Source organism: Lynx rufus, unplaced genomic scaffold, assembly GCF_022079265.1.
Source record: "Lynx rufus isolate CCGP_SWC_20201006 ecotype Redwood Valley unplaced genomic scaffold, mLynRuf1.p SCAF_2, whole genome shotgun sequence".
In the NCBI taxonomy this organism is placed as follows: Eukaryota; Metazoa; Chordata; class Mammalia; order Carnivora; family Felidae; genus Lynx; species Lynx rufus.
In genome coordinates, this window is record NW_025814834.1 from 172,062,159 (window position 1) to 172,086,933 (window position 24,775).

Below are 24,775 nucleotides of genomic sequence, written 5' to 3' on the forward strand. Positions count from 1 at the left end.
TCTGTGCTGACAGCTCAGAGCCTGGATCCTGCTTCGGGTTCTGTGTCTCCCTCTCTCTGCCCCTTCTCTGCTCACACACACACACACACACACACTCTCTCTCTCTCTCTTTCTTTCTCTCTCAAAAATAAATAAATGTTTTTTTAAAAAAAAGCTAATTGAGGAGAATATCTTCATGACCTTAGATTGGTTAAATTCTTTTAAACAAGATCCTCAAAACATAAATCATAAGGGAAAAAATTATTGAATATGATTACCTTAAAATTAAGACATTCTGTTTTAAAAAGAATGTCATGGACATAGACCAAGTTAACACTTGATAGACTAAATAAAAGGATACTAGCAATAGGAATTGATATGTGGAATATACAAATAATTTCTGCAAGTTAACAAGATAGAGATCCTAATAGTTAAATGAGTACAGTAAACTAATAGGTGATTCACAGAATCACCTGAATAACTAATATGTAAAAAAATACTTCTGGGCAATTACTCTAAAAAATTTGTATTGCTTCCACAAGGGGACATGAGCAGAGATGTCTGTTGTAGCCTGTTTGTGGGAGCAGGAAGTTGGAATGAACCTAGATGTGAACACTGATAAGAGAATGGATGCATTCTCTAATGCTAGGCAGCAATTACAAGCACTTACCTAGATGTGCGTATGCCATATGGAAATGTCTTAAAATTATAGCATACTATGAAAACAGTTTAAAACTGAACAAGATCCACAACAGTATTATTTGAATAAATTAAAAAAGCATATTCAAAGAACATGTTTTTTTAAAAAAAATAAACATGTATCCAGCTCATATACCAAATTAAGTGTATGCTCATTTTTTGTGTGGTTAGGTGTATGAGCAGGAATTAGAATTAGAATGGAGATTAGAAGATAAAGAACAAAAAAAGACAGGGAATTTGGTGACCACTTAACATTCTTAACTTTAATATGTATTTCTAGGTTTCCTGATTTATTTTTTTTGCTATAGACTTTGCATCTATAGAAAAGCCTATCCTTTTAAGTAAACAATTCAAGATTTTTTTGCACTTAAGCTGCAAATAAAATCTCATGGTGAAGACAATCAGAAACGAATTAAAGAAGAAATTAAATTCCACTCAATTCCTTCAAACCTCCACCATTTTCATAGAAGTAGGGTGTGGTAGGATAAAAGATACCCATGTTAAGTCCCTGGAACCTGGGAGGATTACCTTATTTGGAAACAGAGTCTTTGCAGATGTGATTAAGTTAAGGATCTTGATATGAAGATATCATCCTGTATTATCTAGGTAGGCCTTAAATCCAATGACAAGTGTCCTTATAGGAGACAGAAGGGGAAAAGACAGACACAGAAACGAAGGCATTGTAAAGACACAGGCAGAGATTGGAGTGATATGGCCAAAAGCCACAGAATGCCTAGCAGTGCTGATTGCTCTCAAAAGCTAGAAGAGGCTTAGAAAGGATTCTCCCCTTAGAGTCTCTGTGGGGCGTGGGGCTGTTGGAGATACCTTGATTTTAGATTTCTGGCCTTAGATCTGTGGGAGAGTGAATTTCTATTGTTTTAATCCACTGAAGATTGTGGTAACTTGTTATAGTAGCCCCAGGAATCTAATATAGAGGTATTTGACGTGGCTTTCTTGTGGTTTTAAGGCTTCTCACGCAAGAGACGTTGATGCCCATTGTACAAAACAGCTTCCCACAGTGTAGTGGACCTCCTGTTTCCCTTCTTAGAAGATGAAGATTTGTAGCAACCTCCATTAATTGGACCCATAGATTTCAGAAATCTGCCCCAGCTTATCAAAAGGAAATACATCATGGTATAGAATTTGGCTTCAGACTATTTTTTTAAATTTTTTTTTAATGTTTACTTATTTTTTGAGAGAGAGCACCAGCAGGGGAGAGGCAGAGAGAGGGAGACACAGAATCCAAAGCAGGCCTGTCATGGGGCTCAAACTCATGAACGGCAAGATCATGACCTGAACCAAAGTCAGACACTCAACTGACTGAGCCACCCAGGTGCCCTGGTTTCAGGCTATTTCTTAGCAGAGAAACAGACTTATAATTATAATTTTAGGTTTTATACTGTGTTGTCAATGAACAAATGGACATAGGCCTATTTAACTGAGTAAAAAAGTTCCCAGTATGGGATATTTTTAGACTTGTGATTTTATAATTAACAACTCAGTAATATACTCATTATAAAGGAATTTATAATTGGCACATATATTGTACATAAGTGTATATAAGATGCTTAAAAACAGATTTAATTTTTGATTTGGATGAGGGAGTATGGATTTGAATAATTAAAAATTTTACAGCAGATAGTTTTCTTAAAAATTAAATCAGATGAGGGGCGCCTGGGTGGCGCAGTCGGTTAAGCGTCCGACTTCAGCCAGGTCACGATCTCGCGGTCCGTGAGTTCGAGCCCCGCGTCAGCCTCTGGGCTGATGGCTCGGAGCCTGGAGCCTGTTTCCGATTCTGTGTCTCCCTCTCTCTCTGCCCCTCCCCCGTTCATGCTCTGTCTCTCTCTGCCCCAAAAATAAATAAAAAACGTTGAAAAAAAATTTTTAAAAAATTAAATCAGATGAACAATTTCTTCTTTGATGGGATCGTTCATAGAAGAGTATATTAACAACACCTTATACATGTGTTTATATTTAAATTGCAAGGTCATACAAGATGTAGAAATTGTAAAGTACCGTATAGATCAACTTATTCTGTTCCTTTTCATATGGATATGAAAAACTGAGATCCAGAGAAGATTCATCCTACAGCTAGTTATTGACTGCTTTCTCTTTACATTTTCCTTTCATCTAGTGCTTTCCCATAGTGACTTAATTTGGTTGTCTTTGGGGCAGCTCTTCCAATTGTTTTAGCAGAGAAAGTGCTGTGCTTTGGTGATCTGGTGGTAGCATGTAGGAGGCACTGAAAACAAGTGTTTTTGGCTATAAGTAACAGAACCTCAATTTCAATTTGCTTCAATAATATAGTTTACTATATGATATACCAAGAATCTAGAGATAAGGTAGTTTTAAGGTTTATTAATTTTTAAAAAAGATTTATTTTTGAGAGAGAGAGGAGGAGGAGAGAGGATCTGAAGTGGGCTCTGTGCTGACAGCAGAGAGCCTGATGCGGGGCTCGAACTCATGAACCATGAGATCACGACCTCAGCCAAAGTCAGACATTCAACTGGCTGAGCCATCCAGGCGCCCCAAGATTTAGAGCTAAAGGATGTAATAAAGGACTGTCCCTTTCTCTTTCCTTTCTTCCCTATTTCTCCCTCTCTCCTTCCTTCTTCTTCTTTTTTTTTTTTTTTTCCCATGTTCAGGTCCTTTGGCTAGCATCACTTTGTTGTCCAGTGACTTTCAGAGATAGACAAAAAATTGTTTCCTCTCACACATATCTTCTTAAGGGTGGCTATGCCAACAATGAACTTGCGTCATAGGTGGTTGGCTAGAATTAGATTCCACGCCCAGGCTGAACCAGTCTCTGGAAGGAGGACCGGAATTATCTCGCTAGAACTAGATGTGGAGGAGCTGAATTAACATAGTTTGAGTGGAGAGAAATGCTGTGATAAGATGACTAAGTTAGTTGCAAAGTTGGATCATGTATTAGCAGGTGATAAATGGTATCTTTGGGGGCTATCTTCTCTATAGAACAGAGGAAACAAAACTGAAAACATTATTATTTGTCTACATGTTAACTGCTAACTTTACAAGATTGTAAAACATCTGGGTCCTAAGAGAAGTAAGGGAGCCTCAGGTAGGCTTATTAGATGCATGTTATCAATAGGTCACTTAATCATATATTTTCCTTATTTCCAGCTTTGAATATTTTTTTTCAACAGGGATAAATGTTGTTAGGGGAGATGGCAAAGGAAGAAAAAGAATGGGATAAAAGGCCTGGTTCCAATCTATGCACATACTCCAAATCAGGCTGTTTTTGGCCATGTGATTTATTTCTACAGGCTGGGCTTTCCTTTTTCTTTGTTCCCCTCGCACAGTCTCAAACCACGTTGTAACTCCTAGTCACCATTCTCTTTCTTAGCTTAATGCTCAAAGTAGTTTCCTCTGGGACCTGGGCCACTGAAAAGGTTTAATTAAACTCTTAAATAACATTCATAAATGTCAAGCCAAATGAATTTCATCTTTGGAAAATGAGTCAAAATGCATGACAGCACCTAGCATGGTATTTAGTACATAAGTTCTTTATAAATGTTATATGAGTATTAACATTTATAGTTCACTAGTATAAGCTCTTTGTTGGCAGAGATTCTATCTTATTCACGGTTGTGTGTAGAATGCCTAGCACAGTGCCTGGAGTGTTGTAGCAATTCAGTACTTGTCGAATAGTTTTAAAAGCCAAACTTACTGTAAAAACGAAGCATGCTCTCCAGCAGTGTGCTTCAAATTCTGGTTGTATAACCCCTGAAATATATATATATATATATATATATATATATATATATATATATATATTTTTTTTTTTTTTAATCCCTACCCTCCACACGTTTTTAAGTTGACATTTAAGTTTTACATCATAAGTTTAAATAGTTGCAAAGGATGTAATTTCTGGTTTCCAAATATTGACATATTTAAGTAAAACTGTTACATCAATTTAAAAATATATCCAACAGAATATAAATACCATAGAATTTTAAATATCACTCATTTAAAAAAAGACACGAGTGAACCCTTCGCTAACCATTATAATTTTTAGTTTCTTTATCTCCCAGAATTTTTTAAATTTTTATTTAATCAAATTTTTAAAATATTTATTTATTGTTGAGAGAGAGAGATAGAGCATAAGTTGGGGAGGGGCAGAGAGAATGAGTCACAGAATCCGAAGCAGGCTTTAGGCTCTGAGCTGTCAGCACAGAGTCCAACACAGGGCTCGAACTCCCAAACCGCGAGATCCTGACCTGGGCTGAAGTCAGATGCTTCACCAACTGAGCCACCCAGGTGCCCCTCTCCTTGAATTAAAAAAAAAAAAAAATGTTTATTTTTTGAGAGAGAGTGTGTGTGCCTGCTCGCATGATTGGGGGAAGCGCAGAGAGAGGGAAACAGAGGATCTGAAGTGGGGTCTGCTCTGACATCAGAGAGCCCCACGCGAGACTTAAACTCATGAACCGTGAGATCACGACCTAGGCCAACATTGGACGCTTAACCAATTGAACCATCCAGGCACCCCTCTCCTTGAATTTTTACTTCTGGTTCCATTCTCCCAGAGAATTTTATCCTAATGTAATATATTTTTATGTTTGAAAAATCTTCTGATCATTTTCATGATCATGATTTTTTTTTTTTTAATTTTTTTTTTTCAACGTTTATTTATTTTTGGGACAGAGAGAGACAGAGCATGAATGGGGGAGGGGCAGAGAGAGAGGGAGACACAGAATCGGAAACAGACTCCAGGCTCTGAGCCATCAGCCCAGAGCCCGACGCGGGGCTCAAACTCACGGAGCGCGAGATTGTGACCTGGCTGAAGTCGGACACTTAACCGACTGCGCCACCCAGGCGCCCCTCATGATCATGATTTTAATGATTCATTAAAATTAAAAGATTTAAAAATTTTCTGTAATTACTGGGTTGTTGTCATTATAATTGTTGATATACTATCAAAACAGCATAAACATATTCTAAATCTAAGCAAATTTTTTTTTTAAGAGAAACAGTGTGCATACACGCTTGCAAGTGGGGCAGAGGGCAGAGGGAGAGAGAGAGAATCTCAAGTAGTCTCCATACTCAGTGTGGAGCCCCACACAGGCCTCAATCCCATGACCCTGGGATCATGACCGGAGCTGAAATCAAGAGTCGGACGCTCAACAGACTGAGCCAACAAGGCACCCCTTAGCAAATTATAAGCAAAAAAAGTAAAATGTTATTGGGAATACATCTTTTGAACAAGATGAGGCAGAGCATATTTTTGGACTCTTGATTTTTTGTTTTTGACTCTTGATTAAAAGTTTCCTGAAGTCCATTATTTTGTGTGATCTCTTTGTTTGGTACATCAGAGGCAATGTACCATCATAAGATTCAGGTGTGCTCTGATAGCAGGTGTGGTTTAATGTTTTCACGTTAGAGAGAGGACCTCGGGGAGAGGGGAGAGAGTGGGGAGCCAGCACAACATCTCCACCATAGCTTGGTATCAGTTGGGTCACTTTTACAAAGAGTATGGGAATTAAGGATCTCAAAATTGATTCCCTTAAAACCATCTGCGTAACTACCTTGGTAAGTCTTTGTGTATTCCTAAGGCCACTGTTCACAGATTGCTACCTTGAAGGATAATTTGTAGAGATCCTGTCAACTGGGTTGTCAGAAATGTGATTAAGTGGACAAGATGACTGTAATGAGCATGTGTTTTTTCCTATCTCTTCCATTCCATGTGGTTTCTGGAAGGATTGTCAGTCACACTCCCTCACCTCTTACAGGGAGCCTGGCCTAGCCAATCATATTAATCCTATTCCCTTGACTATAGTAATTTGTCCAGCAATAGGCATAAAAAACAAACAGATCAAAGTCCTTCCCTGGAATTGGTATATAAACTCTGAAGATCTTACTTTCTTTCTATTGGGAGCTGCTGAGCTTCGAAGATGTAAATCTGGAGCCGCTGGCAACCAAGCGGGAATGCCTCTGCAGAATGAAGGCAAGGGTTGCAAAACGGCAGGGAGGTCAAACCAAGGGCCTCTGGGGGCCCCGAATTTCAGTCCTTGAGGTCTTGTGATCCTGTGAACTTCTCCAGTATCCTTTCCAGCTGCATGAGCCACTGAGTTAGTTACTGTATTTGCTTAAGTTAGTTTAAGTGTATTTTGGTGCTACTGAAATAATTTAGTAAGAACCAAGAAAAGTAAACACAAATTATTGTGAACATATCTTTTGTAAAGTGGTAATTTTGAAAACTTTCTCTTCTAGATTGTTGGACCTTCAGATGGAAGTAGTTACATTATAGATTATTATGGAACCAGACTTACAAGACTGAGTATTACGAACGAGACGTTTAGAAAAACACAGCTATATCCATAAGTATTTTTTAAAAGAAACAGTAAGTAATATGCATATATAATCTTTATTATAGTATATCACCTGTATAAAATTATGAAAATTTGTGAACCGTAGGAAATTTAAGGAGACCATCTAATGTTATAAACCTCTCATTTTGCTTATGTGGAAACACAGGTCTCCATTTGCCTGAAACATCTCTAGTCTTTTATAAAGCTTTTTTATGTACACTCATTGTTCCTGCAGTTCCTGATTCAGTCCCTCTTGCTTTGCAGACATTATGGCTAGAAGACAGAGTTCACAACAAAAAGATAACGTCAAAGCAAAAAGACATTTCATAGTATTATAGGATGGTTCTGGAGAAAGCATGTGTTGTAGACATTTCAGTACAGCATGTCTTTGCTTCTGTCCTGCTTTCCTGGGGTCACTATGATCTTTAAACCTCTTTCTTCTTCCCTAAACCTGAAGGTTAATTGAGACTCAACCCTGAATAAGTACTTATTCTAACCTAAAGTTTGGCCCTGCCCATGAGAATTATTAATTGGCCTTAGCTTTAATGAGGTAATACACCGTGGCCCCTGGGTGACTCAGTCGGTTAAGCATCCAACTTTGGCCCAGGTCATGATCTCATGGCTCGTGAGTTTGAGTCCCATGTTGGGCTCTGTGCTGACAACTCACAGTCTAGACCCTGCTTCGGATTCTGTGTCTCCCTCTCTTTGCCCCTCCTCGCTGCTCATACTCTCTGTCTCCTTCAAAAATAAATAAACATTTAAAAAAAATTTTTTTAAAATAGGTAATATACCTGGATAAGTCAGAGATATCATCAGTCTTCCTGGCTCAATTCTCTGATCCTCTAGAACTCTGCTACTCCAAGGTTTTTATTTCCAGGGCTGTACTTTAGTCTATTCTAATAAATAATCTTCCAAGAATGTCAGGCTGTTCTCAGGGTTTTGGTAGACTATCAGAAAAATGATTCTCTAGCACTATCTCCTCTGCAGTGGTGAAGTCCTGTATAACATGTAGGGTGCAGGGTACTTCTTAGGTGACAGTTCACATTGAACCACCTAGCAGCTTTCAGAGAGAGAAACACAGGCCAGGTGTTCTGGCCACAGCCATAGCCCTAGGGTATTCAGTTGATTCTATCTCAGAGAGTGCTTCTAGAGGCCAGGAAAGGAACAGACATTTATTTTCTATGCTGCAGTGTATAAATAGGATATGTAGTATAATTTTTGCCACTAAGGTAGATTTTTTTTTCTCTTCTCACAGTAATATTATGAGATACGCTTTATAGTTAGTGTCATGAGAGTTGAACAGTGCCAGACCCTGTCAGGATGTGAGGAATTTGTTCAACTGTCCAAAAAGTTTTTCAAATCTTTTCCTATAAAGAGTCTTTGGGTTCAATATTGAAATGAAGCTCAGAGATCCATCTGTCTCTTCTTGCCAGGGAATAAGTTGAGCCCTGGGGACGTCGAGACTAAGATACAACTAATCAGTACAGAACTGCCTCTCGAATCAGTTCTTCTGTGCCTTCCACTGGTTGCTGTGCACTGCCCACCCCACCTCAGCCCCACCAACTCTGTCATTTTGCAATATGCATCTTCATTTTGGAAATCGTTATTCCTGCTCTATGGGAAGGGTTGTGTGGTTTCACATAGCCCTGTTTTCATCCTGTAAATTGTTGTGTCTCTTTCAAAGTATACAGATTGTTTTCAACATGGTGAAATTAAGCAACTGCAATTTAGAAAGCAGTTTCATTCTCTGTGGCCTATTAGATCAACTTTTCATTGGGATTCCAGACTCCGATTTGATATTTAAAACTTGAAGGGCTCATTGAGAAGGCAGATCTCTGCACTGCCATTCACATGGTCTCCTATAGTAAATATGGCAATGTTCCAAGAGAAAGAAAAAAATGTCCTGAGTAAATGAAACGTTAAAATGTGCATCTACGGTAACCTCACTGGACTCTTAAAATACTGTGTTTTAACGCATTTCTTTTTTCTGTTTTAGGATTTGGGCTTCCTTGATTTTAACAGAGCACTCTCAGTATGTGGGTTTCCAGATTTTCCTTTCTCTTCACACATCACTTTATGGATTCTATATAACTTTGTATTATTGTTGATATTTTGTTTTGTTGTTTTACTTAAAAGCATGTTATTCTGAGATTTATTTAATTGGACTTTCTTTGAGAGCTGTATGATAATAGAGTCTTTCTCTGGCTACTGTCTCTGTGAGATAAATAGCTTATTACCCCGATATTCCTTAAAGTCTTTCCTAATGGCAGGTTGCCACTTGTCATTTTTGCTTCTGAAAAATAAAAATATGGCCTATTCACATTTTTTAGCTCTTTATTGTCAAGAAAACCTTAAATGTTGAATGTAGCTGTCTTCTAAATTTTGATCCTTCAAAACAGCTAATCCGTAGTGTGAACAAATCCCATTACTATATTGCCTGGGGCTGCGGTCATGTATGAGAACCCACCTGTTTTTCTGCGGCTTTCAGATCTGTCTCTGCCTCCGTATCCAGGGAGCGAAAGATCACTGGGGAGTCTGAAACCTTGAGGCAACACGGATACTTCTGGCACTGATTCAGGCCTCTGAAGTGTGAACTTTTTCCTTTTTGCTTTGGGAGTGATGCACTAGCTTTTGGAAGACCAGCTGCTGACTCGTCTAGCTCAGTGCAGTTATATTTGAAGCTGGATAGACAAGGTGGGAACACCAAACAGATGATTAATGTCTTCCATCTGTTAACACTGCCAGGCAGATGCCGGCACAAGTGCCGGACGTGGTGCACCAGGGTCTGAAGGGAAGGAAGCGGCACCTGAACGCTGGCACGGCCTCTTCTTACCGTGCTTACAAGGGTTTTGGGAAGATGGAAATACACGAAATGTTATGTGCTCATAATACTGCCGAGGTTTTTTTAGTAACAGGCATAACGGCTTCACAATTACTTGAGTCCGGGCTCCCCAAGAGTAACACCATAATTTTTTTTATCACTCATATTACTCAAAAGCATACAGTCTAGTACAGTTGGCTTCCTAACATGTTAGTCACTCAGCAACAGTTTCTGCAGTTGGCGGGTGATTATTAAGTATTGATATGTGAAGTGAATTTGGATCGACTCCTCATACACACAAGGAATGGGCCCTTTGATTCCTTCATTGAAATACTGAGTGTCTACTACATGGGAGGTACTGTTCTAGATGCTAGGATGCAGCAGTGAACAAAAACATGAACAAACATCCCCTCCCTTAAGGAGTTTACGCTCCCCTGGGATCTGTTTTCACAAGCGATAGTATTTTGGGCTGCAGTTAAGCTAGCTGGTAGATGCCCAGTTTCTAGTATTTCCTAGTTCCTTTTGTTTGCAGACAGTGCTTTGAAGTTTAACCTCAGGATCACCTAAGTCCAGATTTGAAGTCTACGTTTCTCTAGCCGTGTACGGTATGAGAAATCCCTGCAATCGAAGCTTGAAAAAGTCCTCTTGATTCTTGCATAATTGTTCCAGTTATTAACTTGGCCAGGGGGAAAGTCTGTTTCAAAGCAGGTGCTTCTCAAAGTGTTTATTCAAATAAGCTATACTCCAAAAGGGTTGTAGGTAAAATCTAGAAATAAAGTCTCTTCACAGTGCATTCTTAAGCCTGTAGACTTTATTTTCTTTATAATTTCCTAAATTTATATGACAAGAACACCTCAGCTTTTCCACTTTGCTTAATTCCCTGTTGCCTAAAATATGTACTTCTGTAACAAATGGTTTTTCTGTGTCTTATTATTTATTTTTTATGTGAATACATTTAATACATGTAATTTCAGTTTTTGTTTTATTTTGCCTTCATGGAGCACATTTTATTATGGCTATTTGTTAGTAGTGTCTCTGAGTACAAATTGTATGTTAAGGCCTCTGTAGGAGATGTTTTATATAACCCTACTTTTAGAGCAGTGGCCAAAATTGTGAGAGATGAATTAACTCAATCATTCCTTGGGTTACTCCTAAACCCTCTAGGATGGAATGGAATGGATTCTTTCAATGCTACATAAACAGTTAGTGTTTCTATAGAAATATTTACAAATGGTACTGCTTTAGCCTGAAAGAATTAATACAGTTTCCAGAAGTACCTCTTTACCCAGGAGGGTTTCTTACCTACAGTATATTAGAATAAAAGATCTTTTTGAGACTTCAAAGATTGTGCTATGTGTATGGCTAGCATTTGTTCATGGGATTTCTAGGACTATGAGAAATACCGGTTTGTGGGTGTGTTTTGTTTTTGTTTTGCATTACAAAAAAATGCATGTCTTTTCTCCTTATTTTAACCTAGATGCTTAAGGCTAAGTTAAGTATATAATACTGATAAGCAACTAGGAAACTACAACAGATCTAATAGCAAGGACTAGCAAGAAGAAAAATTAGTTCTTAACAAGTATAAGTCTAAGATGTTGGTTCCTCTTCCTAATTCAAACATCTTAACTGTAGATGTTCCTCGGGGTTCTGACACCTTCTCCTTTTCTCCCATTAACTCAGCATCTATTTTGCTTTTTTCTATTTACAAAATCAATACAAACCTAATGCAGAAATTCTGGGAAACACCAAAAAGTGCAAAGAAGAAAGCTCATTCCATAGCTCAAAGACAACAATGTTAGTGTTTTTATGTATGTCCTAGTAGTTTTTCCATGCACATATGTACATTTTCTTCACAAAAATGATATAGTACCCATACTGTTTTGTAGCCTGCTTCTTCACATTGTAAAGATTTTTCTATTTCAATAAATATTCTTTTACAACACCATTTTTAATGGCTGCAGAGTACTCCATGTCTCCAAGTCATAATTTATGTAATTCCTTTATGTATTCTTTGGTATTGAAGTTATTACAATAAATGAGCAATACATGTTTATGATTCTTTTTCTCTAGAATTGCCATTCTTAGTCAAAAAGTACTCATACATTAAAGTTCTAGATACCCATATTAGTCCTAGTTAACCAGGGTTAACTGGGTTAACTGAAAGAATGAGGTCAAACAGCCCAGAGCCAAGTTCAAACAAAACCATAGTCAACTTTCAGTTGTCCTGGTGCAGATTAACTGTAGATCAGATACTGCAGGGACTTGTAAAACTACCCCTGCTCTGCAGTCAGGCCACTGCTCATTGGTACTAAATTCTGTCCCTCCCATCCCCAAGGGGCTGTAGAAGAGCAACTGTTTGAGAACAGGATGGCTGCTGGAGAAAGGATGTGGTCATGAGTATTGGAGAATGGGATACTGAATAGTTGACTGAGTTATCTAACGCCCTCCAGAAAGCTTCAAGACAGAGGCATTTTAAGGAGGAGTAAGTAGGGGGTGATTCCAGAAGAAACAAGAGGGTGGCGTGAAATGGGGAAGCAAAAGAATGTAAAAAAGTATGCGACTATGAAACAAATGCAGAGATCAGAGCCTTAAAGAGAAGGACAGATTAAAACAAAGCAAGAAAAGAGAGATCCCAGTGCACTCAAGGAAAGAGAAGCCCCCCAACATCCTTCCTGCTTAGTCTTAAAACACAGCTGAGCCCCCTTTTCCGTTGTCATGGTCGATACCAACTTTATCAACTTTTCCATTAAAGCCAAACTCAACTTAGTACAGTCGATGATGGACTGTTGTCTATATGCCAGGCGGATCCCTTGTATAACTGACTGTGTAATGGCCGAAACTGAGAAATTGGGGCAGAAGTAAGGATTGCTAAGGATCCAAGATTTGAATGATTATCATGCACACACAAAGGAACCTATGCAGATGACTGCTTAGTACAGAGAGTAACTCAGCAAGTGTTACATTGTGGCCACAGTTGACCAGTATCTTAAAGGAAGGATCTGGAAGATCCCTGGGTTTCCCATCATGTACATGTCTAACCAGATAAATATGGATCCCCTCCTTCTAATTCTTTAAAAAAATTTTTTTTTTTTAACTTTTACCTATTTTTGAGAGACAGCATGAATGAGGGCAGAGCAGAGAGGGGGGAAACACAGAATCCAAAGCAGGCTCCAGGCTCTGAGCTGTCGGCCCAGAGCCCGATGCAGGGCTCGGACCCACAACTGTGAGATGATGACCTGAGCCAAAGTCCTACGCATAACAGCCTGAGCCACCCAGGTGCCCCAGCCCTCCTTCTAATTCTTGAAAGATAGAGTACCTCTGACTTCCTTTACCATTTTTTTCTGTTGCCAGTTCATATAGCAATATGCTATAGCATGAATTATTATTCCACTTACCCATTTGCTCTGTTATGAACTGAGTATTGTTAAATGCACTCAGTTTTTGATGTTGTTTTGGAAAAAAAAAGTAGAAAGCTTATTCATAATGGTCTTTATTTTCCCATACTAAGAGGGGAAGGAAGATAGGTAAATTTGGAAAGTGAAAAAAGTTACTAATTAGGAATGAATAAAAGAATTTGGGGGGCACCTGGGTGGCTCAGTCAGTTGAGCATCCTATTTCGGCTCAGGTCATGATCTCATGGTTCATGAGCTTGAGCCCCACATCTGGCTCTCTGCTGTCAGTGCAGAGCCTGCTTCGAATCCTCTGTCTCCCTCTCTGCCCCTCCCCTGCTCTCTCTTGCTCTCTCTTTCAAAATAAATAAACTTTAAAAAAAAAAAAAGAATTCTGAACAGCACTGAGTACCCAAATGAGTCCTGGATTAATGTGTTTGTAGCTAAATTGATGAGCATGGTAACAGTTATTTCTATTATCTCTCCCTCTTTTGCTTAAGTAATCTCTGTGCCCAACATGGGGCTCAAACTCACAACCCTGAGATCAAGAGCCGGATGCTTTATTAACTGAGCCAGACAGGTGCCCTCCTATTGTCTTTTTAAACAGAGCCTCGTGTTTGCTTTGGTAGCACATATACTAAATAGAGCCTAATATCTTAATTCTTAGTAAACTATCAATGCTCTTAAAGCTAGTCATTGTCTGATGGAAACAATGTTATCTGCCTTCTTAGAAAATAGATATTTTTAGGAAAAAAAATAAAAATATTCAGGCTTATAATAAATAAATAACTAATAAAAAGAAAAGTTAAAAAAAATATTGAGGCTTAAAGTCTTAACATTTCAAGAAGATTTTAACTTGTTGAAAGTTCCTTTTATCACTCTCCATGTGCAAGATGTTATACTAAATTCATTTTACATATTTTTTTCCTTTTTTTTTTTTCATTTTAGAGAGATGGTGTGAATGGGGAAGAGGAGCAGAGGGAGAGAAAATCTTAAGCAGGCTGTATATTCACTGCATAGCCCAATGTAGGGCTCGATCCCACAACCCTGGGATCATGACCTGAGCCTAAATCAAGAGTCAGATGCTCAACTGACTGAGCCACCCAGGTGCCCCACTCATTTTATATTTAAAATGATTTAGTCCTTGCAATATTTCTGTAGGATCTTTCTAAACAGTTAATATCATTATCCCCACTTTCCAGATAAGTAAATTGAGTCCCACAAAAATTGAATGACTTGTTCAAGGCCATGAAATAAGTGGTGAAGCGAGGATTTAAACCCAGGTCTATATCTGCTATCCTGCAATGTGATAGTTATATCTATCTAATTCTATGAGACATTGCTAATGATTGTGTAATGAGAGAGTTTTCTTACCATGTTTTTTTAGTGTTATCAGTATGGCAGTTATTTGCCTATACTGAGCCTTTTTGCTTAACTAATAGTTTGCTGGTTTAAAAAAAAAAACTTATTTAGGGGCGCCTGGGTGGCTCAGTAGGTTAAGTGTCTGACTTCAGCTCAGGTCATGATCTCACAGTTCGTGAGTTCAAGCCTTGTGTCAGGCTGTGCTGACAGCCCAGAACCTGGAGCCTGCTTCGGATTCTGTGTCTCCCTACCACTCTGCCCCTCCCCCACTCATGCTCTGTCTCTGCCTCTCAAAAACAAATAAATGTAAAAAAATTATAAATAAATAAAACTTACTTCCTTAAACTTCTCCACTTTACATCATGCAGATGCCAGCATGTTTTATGAATATCCAAATGAGACTGACAGAGCGATGATTTTCCAAAACCCAAAGATTTTTCTGTTGCCACCTGATCTGACATTTGCAGCACTTTCTGGACCAAAAGTCTGATTATGTTTGTATGACAGGGAAAGAGATGTTAGGTAGGACCATACTGTCACACTCTGCTTTAGTCTTGCTGAGGTCAGATGATGACAGAGACATCTGTAGATGTTTGCAGGTGATTTTTATTTAGTTAGGGTGATTTTTTTTTTTTTTTGGCTTATCTGAATTTTCTAATTTTTCCACAATAAACATGCATTTTTTGCATGCACGTATTTGGCAAAATAAGTAATAGTATGGGTAAATTAGAAGAAAGAAACCAAGAAAGTCTTGTTCTTGTCTTCTCTCCTTCCTCAAGATACACTTACCCTAATCTCTGATGTGACTCTGACTTTAAACAATAAATAGTACATTTAAAAGAAAAAGGCTTTTTGTCTTCTGTCTTTGTCACTTGTTTTGTGACTGAGCACATAATGGTTCTTAGCCCATCTATCTTCATATACTCGGGGATAATAATGGGGCACCTGGTTGGCTCAGTCAGTTAAGCATCTGACTTCGGCTTAGGTCAGGATCTCACGATCCATGAGTTTGAGCCCCACGTCAGGCTTTGTGCTGACAGCTCAGAGCCTGGAGCCTGCTTTGGATTCTGTCTCCCTCTTTCCCTGTCCCTCCCCTACTCTTGCTCTGTCTCTCTCTGTCTCTCTCAAAAATAAACATTAGACAAAAAATTTTAATATGTAAAAAATAAATAAATTGGGATAATAATATTAATTAGGTGATGTTGAGAGATTAAGATGACATAAATAATAGTCACTACTTATTGACATATTTTAAAGGAATAGAATGATGGTGTTAGACATTGGGTGGGGGTCAGGTGTCCATGTGGAATTTGCAAGGGCTTCCTCATACTTGGGCTACAGTGTGGTCACATGTTGAGTAAAATACCAGTGGACTCGAAAGTTCCTTTTACAGAAAGAAGGTGAGATGTGTTCTTGGGACATTGTGTGCCTACATTTTTCTTACCTCCACTATTGTTATGGTTATACATAGCCACTCTGTAATAAGGGCCAAAAATGTCTTTCTCAAAAAAGTAGTCTTGTTGGTACCTGTCACTCCTTGAAGACTTTCCTTACATAAGGAAAGGCTGCAATGTTGCAGATTTTGTTTTTGCTCTTTAATATGAAGTTCTGTGGAGATATTTATCTAATACATTTAGAAAGGTTGCTATGAGGCAGAAATGTTGCTACTTTCAGCCCAAATTAAGGTTAATTGCAAGCAATTGCTATGCCATACAATGGGATGTTGCTTTTGCCCTGTCAGTGTTAGCAATATATGCCAAGCATGTGGAAATCAAAACTTGAAAAAGGATTAATGTTAGAGCTCTTTGGCTGCATGTGCCAAAGAAAAACGTTGTCTTACCAGAACACTTTAGAAAGTGTGTGGCATTTGGAACTTTTAATCATGTGAGCCCGTTTTACATTTAACAGGCTGTGGTTATGATGGCTCAAGGTACTGTCTTTGGTTTTCAGACAAACCTCAAAATTTGACTACTCATTTGAATGAATGAAATCCCTTTATTATTGCAACATTAGAAACATTCGGGAAATTGGCATGAATTCTTTATATGACTTGTGATCGAGTCAAGGTGTTGGAGTGAAGTGGCCTGAGACATCCCACAAATTGTTCTAACTAAATGCAGCAAGTCTTTAAAAAGGAATTCAAAACAAATGAATTTATTGTTTATTAGTTCTCAACTATATATTGGCCTCCTGTGTATGCCTTCTGGTCCTGCCCATGTATGTATATGTACAGTATATTCTCCACACAGCAGCCAAAGCGATAAAAGCAAATGAGAATGTTACATTCATGCTGATTTTTTTTAATGTTTATTTATTTATTTTTGAAAGAGAGAGAACAAGAGGGAGATGGGCAGAGACAGAGGGAAACAGAGACTTCCAAGCAAACTCTGTGCTGTCTGCACAGAGCCCATTGTGGAGCTCATGACCTGGGTGGAAATCAAGAGTGGGACGCTCAACCGACTGAGCCACCCAGGCGCCCCATCTTTCTGCTAATTCTTAATGGTTTCCTGTCATGCTTCAAATATGCCAAAGTGGTTCCCACCTCAAGATTTTCATATGAGCTCTTTCCTTTGCCTAGAATGCTCTTTCCCAGGTCTTTGCAAGGCTTGCTTCCTCATTTGTTTGAGTCTCTGCTCAACCCCCCTACCCTGACTGTCCTTTTCAAGTACCACCCCAGTCAGTCCTCCACTGATCATTCTCTGAGACCTTATCCCACTTCATTTCTCTTCACAGCGCTAATACTAGCTGAAATGATGTGCATTTACTTATTTTCTCTTTTTTTCCTCTACTAGAATGTAAGCTTGGTGAGGGCAGGGACTTTCTCTTGGATATTGAGGTACCATCAGTGCTTAGAACAGTCTCTGGAACATAATAAGTTCTCAAAGGATATTCTCACTAGAATGGGAACACTAGAATGGGTTAGTAGGAATATAAATTAATCTGAGATTAAATAACCTGCTTTGAATAATTTACTTTAGGAGTTGGCATCCAAATATGATTTCAACCCTAATTCTTGTCTATGGGGAGGAAATGAGCCTCTGCTGATTTACTCAAGTCCTTGATGGTCCCAGTGCTTAGAACAGTGCCTGGCATAGCATAAGAATTTTATCAACATTAAATTCTTACCATAGAATGAGTGATTGCTAGAGGTGGTTCTCAAAAAAAGGCCAGCAAGTAGACTATCAGAGATAATAGGAAGGAGGTGGATGGGGGGGCCTGGGGGCTACTAAATCGCCTAATTTATGTCATATTATTATATGTCATTATGTACTTTCCTGACCTGATTATCTTGTGGTAAGAAGAATAATAACCTTCTGGAGCTATCCACGTCCTAATCTCCAGAATCTGAGAATATGTTACTTTATGTGACAACAAGGACTTGGCACATGTGATTAAGTTAAGGTCTTAAAATGGGAAGACTATCCTGGATTACTTGGGTTGGTTCAATACAATTACAAGAGTTCTTACGAAGGAAAGGGGGAGGAAAGAGAGCCGAAGATAGATGACTGACTGGGAGGCTAGAAAGTAAAGCGATTTGAAGAATTCTGCACTATTGTCTTTGAAGACAGAGGGCAGGACCATGGGCCAAGGAATGTAGGTGGGCACTAGAAGCTAGAAAAAGAAGGAAAGGCATTCTCCCCCTGGATCCTCCAGGTTTAGTATACGTGCTGCCCAAGTCAGCACCGCCCCGAAGCCTGCAGAGGAATAGAACTGTACTGATACCTTGATTTTCACCTGGTAAGACCCGGTTCAGACTAGTAACTTCCAGAACTGTAAATTCTACATGTGGGTTGTTTTAAGCTACTAAGTCTACCGTAATTTGTTACCGCAGCACTAGGAAACTACTACAGTTGGTACTTTCAAAGTGAGTTACTTATAGATAGCATGTTGTTGGATCATCCCTTTGTTTCCATTCTGCTGGTCTTTGTCTTTTAATGGATATGTTTAGACCATTTGCATTTAAATTAATTACTGACGTGTTAGGGCTTAAGTCTGCCATTTATTACTTGTTTTTTGTCTTTCTCTGTTTCTCATTCTGTTTCTCTTTTTTGCCTCGTGGGCATTACCTGAACTTTTTTTTTTTTTAATCGATATTTATTTACTTACAATGCTTTTGAGCATATCACCCTGCATAATTTTTTTTTAGTGGTTGCTCTGGACATTACACTATATATACATAACTTATCACAGTGTACTGGTATCAATATTTACCTCCATTAGGTCCCTTTACCTTTTCCACTTTTTTTTAAAAACATATTTTTAAAGTAATCTCTACCCCAACCTGGTGCTTGAACTCATAACCCCAAGATCAAGAGTTGTATGCTCCACTGACTTAAGCAGCCAGACACCCCCACCTTTTCCACTTTTAAAATGTCACAGAGGTGCCTGGGTGGTTCAGTCATTAGCATCCAACTCTTGGTTTTGGCTCAGGTCATGATCTCACAGTTTATGAGTTCAAATCCCATGTCAGTCTCTGTGCTAACAGAGAGCTCCCTTTCTCTGCCCCTCCCCTCTCAAATTAAATAAACATTTAAAAAAAGTGAAAATAAAATGACATAGCAGCAATAGGAAACTAAGACAAGCCTCAAAACCCTATTTCACACACAGCTACATAGCCCTGTGGGCTCAGGTGTTAAACTTCCCAGGTTTAAATTCTACCCTCTGCAGTTAACATGGTGTATGGCCTTGGGCAAGATATCACCCCTCTGAGTCTCAGTTTCCTCATCCATAAGTCAGAAAGGAAGCAGTAATAGCAAACTACTCATTAAACATTTTTATTTCCTCAGGACCTATATGCAACATTTTCAAAATTGGTCTCATCTTCTTTTTTAATATAATTTTAGGTCTTAGAGAAGTTTCAGGTTCACAGAAAAACTGAGCAGAGGTAGAGATGAACCCCCACACAAGCATAGCCTGCCCCATTATCAACATCTCCCACCAGAATGGCATTTTGTTATAATAGACAAACCTGAACCCACACATCATAATCACCCAAAGTCCAGAGTTTACATTAGGGTTGTGGGTTTATGGGTTTGCACAAGTGTATAGTAACATGCATCCACCATTATATCATACAGAGAATTTTCACAGACCTAAAAATCCTCTGTGCTCTGCCTATTCATCCCTCCCTCCCCCCTAGCCCCTGGTAACCACTAATCTTTTTACTGTTTCCATAGTTTTGCCTTTTCCAGGATGTCATATAACTGGAATCATACAGATGTAGCCTTTTCAGATTGACTTCTTTCACTCAGTAATACACATCTAAGATTCCTCCCTGTCTTTTCATGGCTTGATAAACTCATTTCTGTTAGTGCTGAATAATATTCCATTGCTTAGATGTACCACAGTGTATTTACCCATTCATCCACTGAAGAGCAATCATGGTCATTTTGAAGGTTTGGTAATTATGAATAAAGCTGCTGTAAACATCTGTGGGAAGGTTTTTGTGTGGACTGGTTTTCAACACCTTTGGGTAAATACGAAGGAGCATGATTGCTGAAATGTGTGGTAAGAGTATGTTTAGTTTTGAGAGAAACCTTTAAACTGTCTTCCAAAGTGGCCATGTTATTTTACATCTCCACTAGCAATGAATGAGTTTCTGTAGCTCCACATCACCAGCACTTGGTGTTGTCTGTGTTTTGAATTTGTGGTCATTCTAATCACTATGTCATGATATCTTGTCTTAATTTGCACTTTTCTTATGACATACGACGTGAAGCCACTTTTCACGTGATTATTTGTAGATCTCCTTTGGTGAGGTCTGTTAAGGTCTTTGGCCCATTTTCAGTCATGTTATTTGTTCTCTTATTGTTGAGTTTTAAGAATTCTTCATGTTCTTTGGATAATAGTCTTTTCTCAGATGTGTCTTATGCAAATATTTTCTCTCAGTCTGTGGCTTGTCTTCTCATTCTTTTGAAAGTACCTTTCACAGAGCAGAAATTTCTAATTAGATCGAAGTCCAGCTTATCAATTATTTCTTTCATGGATCATGCTTTTGGTGTTGTATCTAAACAGTCATCACCAAACCTGGGGCCATCTAGATTTTCTCCCATGTTATCTTCTAGGAGTTTCATAGTTTTGCAGTTTACATTTAGATCTGTGATCCACTTTCTGTTAACTTTTGTGAAGGGTGTAAGTCCTATATCAATCTTTTTTTTTTTTTTTTACATGTGGATGCCCAGTTGTTCCATCACCAGTTGTAGAAAACTCATCTTCATTTCTAAGTATATTCCTTCTGCATTGTTAGCATGGGAGGCAACAGCACCTTTGCCAAGACAGAAACTCAGCAGTTATCTTTTTTTTTTTAAGATTTTTTTTTTTTTTAAGTAATCTCTATGCCTAAGGTGGGGCTTGAACTCACAACTCCGAGATCAAGAGTTGCAGGTTCCTCTGAGCCAGCCAGGCACCCATTAGCAATAATCTTTTGTTTTTTAACTTATGTCTTTAAATTCAAGTTAGTTAACAATGTAGTATTGGTTTCAGGAACAGAGCCCAGTAATTCACCACTTCCATATAACTCCCAGTGCTCATCCCAACAAGTGCCCTCCTTACTGCCCATCACCCATTTAGCCCATCCGTCCACCTAACACCCCTCCAGCAACCTTCAGTTTCTTCTCTGTATTTAAGAATCCCTTATGATTTGCCTTCCTCTCTGTTTTTATTTTTCCTTCCCTTCCCCTATGTTCATCTGTTTCGTTTCTTAAACTCTACATATGAGTGAAATCGTATAGTATTTGTCTTTCTCTGACTTATTTTGCTTAGCATAATATACTCTAGTTCCATCCACCTTGTTGCAAATGGCAAGATTTCATTCTTTTTGATTGTCAAGTAATACTCCATTGTAAATATATATACACCATGTCTTCTTTATCCATTCATCCATGGATGGACATTTGGGCTCTTTCCATACACTGGCTATTGTTGATAGTGCTGCTTAATAAAAATTGGTGTTCGTGTGCCCCTTTGAAACAGAATTTTTGTATCCTTTGGATAAATACCTAATAGTTTAAATTCTGGATTGTAGGGTAGCTCTATTTTTAATTTTTAAAGGAAACTCCATACTGTTCTCCAGAGTGGCTGCACCAGTTTGCATTCTCACCAACAGTGCCAAAGGATTCCCCTTTCTCTGCATCCTCCCCAACATCTGTTGTTTCCTGAGTTGTTAATGTTAGCCATTCTGACAGGGGTGAGGAAGTATCTCATTGTGGTTTTGATTTGTATTTTCCTGATGATGAGTGATGTTGAGCATCTTTTCATGTGTCTGTTAGCCATTTGGATGTTTTCTTTGGAAAAGTGCCTGTTCATGTCTTTTGCCCATTTCTTCACTGGATTATTTGTTTTTTGGGGGTTGAGTTTGCTAAGTTCTTTATAGATTTTGGATACTAACCCTTCATCAGATGTCATTTGCAGATATATTCTCCCATTCCATTGGTTGCCTTTTAGTTTTATTGATTGTTTCCTTCACTGTGCAGAAGCTTTTTATCTTGATGAAGTCCCAATAGTTCATTTTTGCTTTTTGCTTCCCTTGCTTCCAGAGATATGTCTAGTAAGACATTGCAGCGGCCAAGGTCAAAGAGGTCATTGGCTGTTTTGTTCTCTAGGATTTTGATGGTTTCCTCTCTTACATTTAGGTCCTTTATCCATTTTGAGTTTATTTTTGTGTATGATGTAAGAAAGTGGTCCAGGTTCATTCTTTTGCATGTCGCTGTCCAGTTTTCCCAAAACCATTTGCTGAAGAGACTGTCTTTATTCCATTGGATATTCTTTCCTCTTTGTCAAAGACTAGTTGGCCATACATTTGTGGGTTTATTTCTGGGTTCTGTACTCTGTTCCATTGATCTATGTGTCTGGTTTTGTACCAGTAGCATACTGTCTTCATGATTACAGCTTTGTAATACAGCTTGAAGTCCAGAATTGTGATGCCTCCAGCTTTGGTTTTCTTTTTCAATATTACTTTGTCTATTCAGCACCTTTTGTTGTTCCATTCACATTTTACAATTGTGTATTCTAGTTCTGTGAAGAATGATGGTATTGTTTTCATAGGGATTGCAATGAATGTGTAGATTGCTTTGGGTAGTATAAACACTTTAACAATATTTGTTCTTCTGACCCATGAGCATGGAATGTTTTCCCATTTCTTTGTGTCTTCTTCAGTTTCTTTCATAAGCTTCCTATAGATTTCAGTGTATGGATCCTTTACTCTTTGGTTAGGTTTATTCCTAGGTAACATGGGTTTTGGTGCAGTTGTAAATGGGATCAATTTCTTGATTTCTCTTTCTGCTGCTTCATTATTGGTTATAGAAATCAGCAGTTATCTTTGATGCTGTCCTCTCCCTATATCCAATGGATCTAATGGATCACCAACCTTTTAAATCCCACCCTATAAATACTCTTAAATAGTTACTTATTCCTCACTGCAACTGTATTCTTCAGGCCCCTGAATCCCTCTCATCTGGGAGCTTGTGTCAAACTCCTGTTGGGTCTGCCTGGCCAGTCCTGGCTTCCTCTCCATCCATTCCTGCTCCAATCACAATGATCTTTCTGAAAAGCAAATCTGATCATCTCTATGCTGCTTACAACTTTCCAGAAGGTCCCTATTTCATTTAAGATGAAATCCAAATCTAGGGTACCTGGGTGGCTCAGTCAGTTGAGCGTCCGACTTCAGCTCAGGTCATGATCTCCTGGTTTGTGAGTCTGAGTCCCACATTGGGCTCTGTGCTGACAGCTCAGAGCCTGGAGCCTGCTTTGGATTCTGTGTGCCCACCCCCCCCCCCGCCCCTCCTCCATTCACTCTCTCACTCTCTCTCTCTCAAAAATAAATAAACATTAATTTTTTTTTTAAAGGTGAAATCAAAATCCCTTTTCCTGGATTAATGGGTTTATCCTGACTGAGTCCCAGCCACCATCGATCACCTCCCTTCACTGCCAGTACTTTTGAGCTGACCCCTTGACATGATGGGACTATGCCCTGATCTCCCTCACCCTGAGACTTATCCTTACTGCTGCTCACTCTGGTCACCCACTTCAAAGTAACCCTTAGTTTCTTGAAGACACAGCTGGAGGTCAGAAGTCCAATCAGATCTCTCTGGGCTAAACTGGAAACATCTGCAGGAACATGTCCTGCTGGAGCTTCCTTTTTCCTTGCCTTTTCCAGCTTCTTTTTGAGTTAGGTTCGAAGCCTTCTTCTGTCCTTCTGTACTACTACCCTGTGCTTCCCTTGAGCATGTCACTGATGATTTATTATTGTGATGATCTCTTTAGGCAATAGTAACAATGATTCTTAAATTCATTGATGTGGGCCTTCTTGTGGTACATCGCAAACTAAACTAAAATGGAGAAAAGTAATGTAACAGACACCTGTGTAGTCGGCACCGAGGTTAAATATATGTTAGTGATTTGCCATACTTGTTTCAGATTTCTCTTTTTTCTCTTATGAAATAAGAGGTTATGACATAACAAGAGCCCCACCCCTCCCAAACCTTTCTCCACCTTTCCTCCCTGAAGGTAAACACTAACCTGAAGCCGGTGAGAAAAAGTCTCTTTAGTCCTCTGTCTCCCACTAACAGGTTGGGTGCCACGGGATGAGCAGGGAAGATGGGTGTCCTTTTGCTGTGCTCTCTCCACTGCCAGTGCTTAGCACAGGGCTTGTCACAAATGCTTCTTGCACAACCAGCTGGTAAGGCTAGACTCTGTGTGGCTGCCTGAACCCCTGCCTTCCAAAGCAGCTATTTCTAATGGTTCAGACAGCCCCAACTTTTGTTCTTCCTTCAATGGGAATTTGCTCCTTCTCAGAGAAGGGCTGAGATGATTACTATGGGGGCAAAAAGGAACAAAGGCCAGAGTATGAAGTTTGGAATCAAACTTAATCTCTCTGGGCATTTCATTCCCTAATCCCCTTGTTAATAATACCCATTTAGCAGAGGTTTTGTGAGGATTAAATAAAAAAGCAAATGCGCATGTTCCCTTTATGGTGGAGTAGGTGTTCAATAAATGTTGCCATTGCCATGCAAATAATTAAATGTTTCATTTTCTTGTTTTTCTTTCTCCAATTTTTCCCCTCACGGGCTTTTTATTTCCTTTCCCCATTTTCACGCTCATTTATGCCACCGTTCCTTCTCTCATACCCTTTCCTCTGCCTTGAAGAAAGCTCCGCTGTGCACTGCCCGTCCGTAGCCCATGAACCTGTAAGGTCCAGCTCC

General features: G+C 39.0%; 1 protein-coding gene and 1 pseudogene across 1 annotated transcript in view; both read left to right on the top strand.

The window, feature by feature from the left end:
• The window catches only part of TM2D1 (TM2 domain containing 1), a 53,020-nt gene extending 41,250 nt beyond the window's left edge, over positions 1 to 11,770 (top strand). Inside the window, exons 6-7 of the mRNA XM_047083637.1 lie at positions 6,907 to 7,036; positions 9,001 to 11,770. Coding sequence (XP_046939593.1) covers positions 6,907 to 7,017 — 111 coding nt within the window. The 3' untranslated portion in view covers positions 7,018 to 7,036; positions 9,001 to 11,770. The remainder of the gene's footprint in view (positions 1 to 6,906; positions 7,037 to 9,000) is intronic.
• A 347-nt stretch (positions 11,771 to 12,117) lies between these two features.
• LOC124514345 (rRNA-processing protein FCF1 homolog) lies at positions 12,118 to 12,900 on the top strand (annotated as a pseudogene).
• Positions 12,901 to 24,775: the final 11,875 nt, after the last annotated feature.